Source organism: Apaloderma vittatum, unplaced genomic scaffold (genome assembly GCF_000703405.1).
Source record: "Apaloderma vittatum isolate BGI_N311 unplaced genomic scaffold, ASM70340v1 scaffold31528, whole genome shotgun sequence".
In the NCBI taxonomy this organism is placed as follows: Eukaryota; Metazoa; Chordata; class Aves; order Trogoniformes; family Trogonidae; genus Apaloderma; species Apaloderma vittatum.
Genome location: NW_009729627.1, coordinates 25524 through 33443, shown reverse-complemented (window position 1 = coordinate 33443; position 7920 = coordinate 25524). Strand labels below are relative to the sequence as shown.

The following is a 7920-nucleotide window of genomic DNA, read 5'->3' as shown; positions in this document are numbered from 1 at the left end:
GAGCGTAATCCTGGAGCAAGGCAAACTCTGAGCATCTAAGAGCACTTGCCTGGTTTTCTCGTGGAGCGTATTAAGCCGGAACTGCTTCTCACTCCACCTGTCTTATGTTTACTCTCCTGCCAGATATCGATGAGTGCATCATGAACGGCGTGATGTGCAGGAACGGCCGCTGTGTTAACACCGACGGCAGCTTCCAGTGTATCTGCAACGCTGGCTTTGAGATCACCCCTGATGGCAAGAACTGTGTTGGTAAGCTTTGCCTGATGTGCCTTGGAAGGGTTGGCACTGAACTGAGACTCTGTCCTCCCTAGGGATTCGTGGTGACATTAAGCTGTGCTGTACACCCTTCATCCCTAGGGCAGAACGTATCTTAAAATGATAGGACTGACATAGGAGAGTGTTTTTACAAGGATGCTAGTGTTTTGCAAGGATGCTTGTGCTCCTAGGGTGCTTCTATGGGGTTTGGGGTTCAGGAGCATGAGCAGGGCTGGGTCTGGAAGCAGGACTTTCTCCAGCAGCCAGTGCCTGGCTCCTGCTGTGAGCTGCACCAGCTGACCAGGGTACCAAAAGCAGCCGGGACACGAGAGGACACCTCTCAGCAGGAGAAGCAGTAGGAACTCTGACTTGAGGATTAGCACCCGCTGCCATAAGAAGCAAATTAGACCGTGGGATGGGGGACAGAGAGATTTTCAGTGTGGGAGGGTCTCACTGCAGCTCATGTTTTCTGTTTGTCCTCCCCAGATCATGATGAATGTGCCACGACCAACATGTGCCTCAACGGGATGTGTATCAACGAGGACGGCAGCTTCAAATGTATCTGCAAGCCTGGTTTTGTGCTGGCTCCCAACGGGCGGTACTGTGTCGGTGCGTAGGTCCCCAGGCTTGGTCTCTGCCCTCTTCCCAGCCTGCCATCCACATCCCTGGGGACTTGCCATGTGTCAGAGGCCAAGGAGAGCTGAGAAAAAAACAGAAATGACCCCCTCACAAGCAGAATGGGCACAAGGGAGAATGTTCTTGCACCTCCACTGCTTCAGCACGAATTGGAGCTTAAATCCTCTTTCTGAAGGAGGTTAAGTGGGGCTGCGAAACTCTGTATGGCCAATGTGAGCTGGCAGCAGTCATCTCCGCAGCTTCCCCAGCCTCTACAGCACGTTCCAGTATGGTTTGTGTGGTTTCCAAAGCTCAGAAGGTTAGGACGTGAAAGCAGAGTGGAGAAAGGAGGAAGAGAACACAAAGTTTCTTTCACATGCTGCTGTGACGCGGGGTGAATTCTCTGGGTCACTGCTCCATTAACAGAGAAGGGGCTGAGTCTCAGGAGGCTGAAGAAGCTCAAATCCCTGTGCCTTCCCGTGAACCCTCAGGGACAGCCAGCAGAGCATGCAGGGCATGTGACGCTCTAAGCTGCACCTCCTAATCCACAAGTCTCTCTGCAAAAGAGCCCAAAGCCTTGGTCTGTATCTCCTGCTGCCTGAGGGTAGATAACGGCCGCTTTGTGCTTCCTTTTTCAGACATCGACGAGTGCGAGACACCGGGAATCTGCATGAACGGCTGGTGCATCAACACGGAGGGCTCGTTCCGCTGCGAGTGCCTCGGGGGCCTGGCTATCGGGGTGGACGGACGAGTCTGCGTGGACACCCACATGCGCAGCACCTGTTACGGAGGCATTAAAAAGGGCACGTGTGCTCGTCCCTTCCCGGGAGCCGTCACCAAGTCCGAGTGCTGCTGCGCTAACCCAGACCACGGCTTCGGAGAGCCCTGCCAACCCTGTCCGGCCAAAAATTCCGGTGAGCTACTCTTGCGAGTTTGCAAAAAGTGGGGAAGGTGCTCACAGACGTCCTGCATCCCTGAGAGGTCTCTGAGACAGCCTTGGCAGAGACATGGCAAAGCCGTAGGGGAAAGGGGTGCCAAGAAGTCCACAAATCTAGGCTGGATCTGCAGATCTGATGCCAGTCTCATTGCAGGGTTTCTCAGCGCATCCGACGGCTAGCTGCGAGTATCGACTCTGAAATATATGCAGCATAAAGTTTAAACAGACGCTGCTTAGAAGCCCACGGCTGGCATTCTAGCAAATAAACAATAAATCTAACATTATCCAGAAATATTGCCACTGTGCGTGAGCTGTGCAGAAAAGCTAATGGCTCCGTTTTGCTTTCTCCACAGCGGAATTCCAGGCACTCTGCAGCAGTGGCATTGGAATAACAGCTGATGGCAGAGGTAGGTGCATCCGATCTCCTGGGTTCTAGACAGGCACCTCGAATGTCACCCTCGGCGCTTTCTTTCGGCTGCTTTTGATGGAGTGGGCCTGCACGCGTGTGACTGGGGGAGCGTGTGCCACGAGAGGCTCGGCTCTACACTAGAGAATCGGCACGTCACGCCCGTGTACGTGCAAGCTGGGTGTGAGTAAGCGCGGGGCAGCTCGTGCAGCCTGGGTGGGTGTAAACGCCTGCAAGAACCGATCCCCGCACCAGTGAGTCTGTGGGTGGGACGAGAGCTTGGAGAGGGCTGCTGCCTGTCCTCTCCTCCCTGAAGCACCACGAGCTAAGGTTGAGCAAACATCCCTGAGGGCTGTGTCTAATCGAGGGGTTGATTCCCCAGCACCCCATGGGAACTGCATTTCTGGGGATGGACACGCCGAGTTTGGCTTTGATCCTTGCTTTGATGGGAACGAAGAGCGTGACCGATGGCATCCTCTTGCTCCTTTCCCTCCTCTGCCCTCCGGCTCCCTTGGTCACGGGAGAAGAAGGCTCCTGGTCTCCAAGGGAGAGGGAGGTGATTGACACATGCTGGGCCACGTTGCCAAGGGGCTGCTTTGAATTAGATGGAAGTGGAAGGGGTCAGGCTGCGCTGGCACCGCTGGGCTCAGCAGGGAGAGCACAAAGCAGCCAGATAGCTACGGCCTTTCAAAACTTCCCAAATGGGAACGAGCCAGAGGCGAAACCCTGGTGGCTTCATGAGCTTCCTTCCAGGGCACCATGTCTTGGCCAAAGTCAGTGTCAGGCCAGCGATAGGGCGTTTTCTAGCAAGAGTCTAAGGTCAGACACGCTCTGGGCAGCCCATTGCTGCCCGAAGCCAGAACTACGTGCGCTCAGCACTCTCCAGGGTTGGTTTCCCCGGGGTTGTAGCTGAACTCCAGCTGCGTAGAGACGAAGGCCAGCGGTGTCTGGGAAGCCCTGGCCTGGGCCCCTTGCCATCTGGCGCTGACGGCACTGCGAGGACACTGCTGCGCAAACACAGAGCTGCCCTGTTCTGTGCGGAGGCTGGTTCTCACCAGGGTCAAATCTCCTTGCCCGGGCACCAGAGCTTTGCTCCGAAAGAGCAGGGAGATGATGCTGATGAAGAGGAAGAGATGCTGCTGCCCTTCTAGGCTAGTGTCCACGTGTGCTTGGTGCTGTTGACAGAGGTGGGTGATGGCACAGATGCCCGCTGCTCTCTCTGCCAGGTGTTCTGCAGACCTGAGCCCAACCACCATGCTCATGGGCAGCAGGAGCTGTGGTACCCACTGCACATTGCTGCAGAACCAGCCAAAAATCTCCCAGTTTGAGACAGATGGGCTCTTTGCAAGTCTTTGAGGCTGAGGTTTTGACATCCTGCCGGCTTTGGCCCCTGTTGCAGACCCTGCCCTTACCCAAACATGACACTGCCCTCTGTCCCTGGCCGGCCCCCCCGCCACGTTCTCCAGGGCAGAGGCCACAGGTCCTCACTTCTGTCTTCCCAGGCTGTCCAAGCTGCTTTCAGACAGTTCTTTGTGTCAGCAGTAGGGAAATAAAATTTACTTTGGCCTGATCAGGACTGCTTCCAGCCTGGCAGCAGTGTGCTCAGGGAGCTTGTGCAAGCTCTCAGCTTGGGGACCATGGCTTGGGCGAGGAAATAGAGGGACTTTGACATCAGAAGGGCTTCACTCTGACCATCTAACCCTGGACATGACCCTCTGCCAACCAGCTGCCCACAGAGTGCTCTCCAGCATGTCTGGGTACTCCTCACCCTTTTCTGCCCCCAGCCGTGATCCCCTGGGGTCAGGCTCCATGAGCTCAGGCAGGTTGTCCATCACGTTCTGCTCTTTACCCCAACTGGCCCCAGCATCCTTCTCACAGCACCTTAACAGACAGCTTTTCCCTCCCACCTTTTCCGTGCTCCATCTAATTCGACTTCTTTCTCTGTGCAGACATCAACGAGTGTGCCCTCAACCCGGACATCTGCCCCAACGGCATGTGCGAGAACCTGCGCGGGAGCTACCGCTGCATCTGCAACCTGGGCTACGAGTCGGATCCCACGGGCAAGAACTGCGTGGGTGAGTTCAGGGCAGACCGGGCTCGGGTTGGCATCAGGAACCGGGAGCTCGGTGCTGGTGGGGAGAGGGTGACGCCCTCGAGCACTGTCCCCATTCAGCGCTGCCTTGTCCACGTGGAAGAGCACGAGGTGCTGCGCGAGAAACTACGCGATTTAACACGACTTTGCACATTTCTGTGCCTCTCGGGCTGCCAGAGCTCTGTAGGGCTGGCAGAGTCGAAGCGCTGGAGGCTGGTGGTGCAGCTCAGAAACCCCATCTCTCTGCCCACAGACGTCGACGAGTGCACTGTCAACCGTTTGCTGTGTGACAACGGACTGTGCCGCAACACACCTGGCAGCTACACCTGCACCTGCCCCAAGGGCTTTGTCTTCAGGACTGAGACAGATACCTGTGAAGGTAACGTGACTCTGGACGTCTTTGCGAGATGTAAAGAGCTACAGCCTGATGTCCTGCTTGAAAGGGAGCTCAAGGTCTAACATGTCTTTGGTTCCCTTTTGACCGCAGTGGTTTGAACTGGAGCAGATCCAGGCCTTGGGTTTGTGGGTTTGTTGTTTTGTTTGGGTTTTGGGGGGTTTTTTTTCATAGAGAGAAATTTCACACTTCATCTAAAATAGTGGCCATCCAAACGCAGAACATCTGGGCTTTTCACTGACTGAAACCCAGAACAATTTCCTCTAAGCTCCCAAAATTTTAGCTGAAACCTGACCAAAATTGCAAGTTTGGGAGATTTGATTGAAAGCTTACGGTTTGGAGTGGGGGAAATTGTTTCCTTGACCACAGTGCCCTCAAACATTTGAGAACTGGCAGTTTGTACCTAAATGTCTGTTTGGAGAAAAAAAAAACCACACTGATTTTCTGTAAAGAAGGTGAAAAATAACAAATGCTGTGTATCCTCACATCTGGCTCAGACAGGTACGTGAAAGTTGGGTTCAGCACCGTGGCTGCTCCCATATTGGCCAGGACCAACCCTGAGCTCCCATATTGGCCAGGATCAACCCTGAGCGAGCGAGTTCCTCATTCCCAGGAGCTGCACCAACCACCCTCAATCCGTCCATTCCCTCAATCCGTCCATTCCCTCAATCCTGAAGAAACTCACTAATTTTGCGGTGTCTATCTCCGTGTCCATCCCCTTTGAGGTGCTGTGCGCTTGTGTTGTACACGCAGGACTCCTACAGCCTGGACTGGAGACCCTCTAAAGAGTCGACTCATTTTTTTCATGCTCTTTGCTTCTTGTCTCCCCAGTCTCTGGTGCAGAAAACTGGGTCTCCTGGCACTGCCTACAGTGACAGTCCCTTTCTCCCTGCAGATATCAATGAGTGCACCTCTAACCCTTGCGTGAACGGTGTCTGCAGGAACAATGCTGGCTCCTTCGCTTGCGAGTGCTCGCCAGGCAGCAAGCTGGACCCCAGTGGCACCATCTGTGTGGGTAAGGATGTGCCCTTCTACAGGGGCGCTGATGCCAGCAACACCCTTCGTCACCCCCTGCTGTTCCTCTGAAGCAAGTCCTGCGTTCCTGCCTTAGGGGTGGGGATCTCACCTAGTGCTTCCTTAGGTTTCGGTAATAATTACCAGCTCTCTTACGCATCCAGGGAGCTTGAAAATCTGCAACCTCAGGCAATGCTCTGAGCAGGGGATGGTTTCTCCTCGCTGCTTTTCGTGGCAGCCTGGCTACCATGAAGCTGGGAACCTCTGCCGAGGAGCATCTCTTTGCTCACGCCTTGTCTTTGCCCCTACAGACAGCATGAAAGGGACCTGCTGGCTCAACATCCAGGACGGGCGTTGCGAGGTGAACATCAACGGGGCCACGCTGAAGTCGGAGTGCTGCGCTACGCTGGGAGCCGCGTGGGGCAGCCCCTGCGAGCGCTGTGAGATCGGTGAGGCTCTGCCTGGCACGGCGGTCGGCAAAGCAGGAGGCAGCCTGTTGCTTTGCTGACCTTCCTCTGTTTTCTTGCAGATACTGCCTGTCCCCGGGGATATGCCAGGATGAAGGGGGTCACGTGTGAAGGTAAAGTGCTGCAGGACGCCAAAGACGTTCTTTGGTGGGAACACGGTTGTTGTTTATTTTTTGCTATCCTGTATCTTTGAGGCTGGTGGGAGAATCTACACTTTCTGGCCCTTTGTTGGATTCTCTCCAGTGTGTCCATCTCTCTCTCATACTGAGGAGCCCAGCAGTGGGCCCAGCACTCCAGTTGTGGCCTCACCAGTGCTGAGTAGACGAGAAGGATCACCTCCCTCAACCTGCTGGCAACGCTCCTCCTAATGCAACCCTGGATACCTTTCGTCTTCTTCGCAGCAAGGGCACATTGTGGCCTCATGTTTAACTTGATGTCTACCAGGTCTTTTCCTGCCAAGCAGCTCCTCAAGGCCATACTGGGCTTGGCCACGTGCTGCTCTCATGCCAATCTCTCGGTTTTGTGCCGACAGATGTGAATGAGTGCGAGGTCTTCCCTGGCGTGTGCCCAAACGGGCGCTGTGTGAACACGGCTGGCTCCTTTCGGTGCGAGTGTCCAGAAGGACTGACCCTTGACGGCACTGCTAGGACCTGTGTGGGTAAGGACGCCTCATCCAGACCCCGGCCTCTGTTCAGCCTTCTCTACAGGGGTCCAACCATCCCCTACCCACCACTTGCAGCACTCTTGGGAACTGAGTGGTGGCACATCATACCCTGGGAAGGGCTGCCAAACCCAGCAGCTTATCCAAGGCAAGGTTGCCGTAACTTCATGTCCCCAGATCCAGCCAGTAATGCAGTCGTTCTCCTTGCGTGGACTGCAGGGGTAGCCAAATAGATAACCTAACTGGTTGGTGACAATTCCTGGCTTCTTTCTGGACACACAGTGGCAAACCTCTGCCCTTCACAGGGGCCATCTGCACTACTAACTGCACCATGGAGGGTCCATTCTCTGGTCCTGTTGCCAACAGTCACAGGCTGCCCCGTGTCCATGCCATTCAGTCTCTCACAAGGTCCCAGACAAGGTGGCCTCAGCCAGATGGTCCATACCTGAGCACTCTTTGGAGGATGCCCCAGCCAAAGCTGTTCCAGAAATCTTGCTAACTGTGTCACAGGAAATGATACCTCTGGTTTTAGCAGAGGTTGGGTGCTGCAGGCGAGGGCTCAGCTCTGCTTTCTCACCAGACGTGCGTGTGGAACAGTGCTACATGAAATGGGATGAAGACGAGTGTACAGAGCCTCTGCCGGGCAAATACCGGATTGATATGTGCTGCTGCTCCGTGGGCTCAGCCTGGGGCATTGACTGTGAAGAATGCCCCAAGATCGGCTCCAGCGAGTACAAGGCCATCTGCCCGCGGGGACCCGGCTTTGCCAACCGAGGAGACGTGCTTTCAGGAAGGCCCTTCTACAAAGGTGAGAAGAAAGAGGGGAGCAGCTGATCATGGGCTGTGCTCAGCCCACCTCAGCTCCAGACCAAGAAAGCCACTGCCTGCCCTGGGACTCTGGGTTTGCTGCAGACATCCCCTTCCTGAAACACTGCTGTTCTGCCTCTGCCCGCAGATGTGAATGAATGTAAGGTCTTCTCTGGCCTGTGCACCCATGGGACCTGCCGAAACACCATTGGCAGCTTCAGGTGTATCTGTGGCAATGGCTTTGCTTTGGATGCTGAAGAAAAGAAACGCAC

At 55.1% G+C, this 7920-nt stretch overlaps 1 protein-coding gene across 1 annotated transcript in view; it reads left to right on the top strand.

Annotated features, from left to right (window-relative positions):
• Positions 1–7920, top strand: part of LOC104277773 (fibrillin-2-like) — a gene marked incomplete at its 5' end in the record, with an annotated part of 33130 nt that overhangs the window by 2356 nt on the left and 22854 nt on the right. The window contains 12 exon segments of the mRNA XM_009874521.1: positions 124–249; positions 742–864; positions 1509–1784; positions 2161–2214; positions 4163–4288; positions 4559–4684; positions 5595–5714; positions 6025–6162; positions 6243–6293; positions 6713–6838; positions 7422–7649; positions 7797–7914. Of these exon segments, the coding sequence (XP_009872823.1) occupies positions 124–249; positions 742–864; positions 1509–1784; positions 2161–2214; positions 4163–4288; positions 4559–4684; positions 5595–5714; positions 6025–6162; positions 6243–6293; positions 6713–6838; positions 7422–7649; positions 7797–7914 (1612 nt within the window).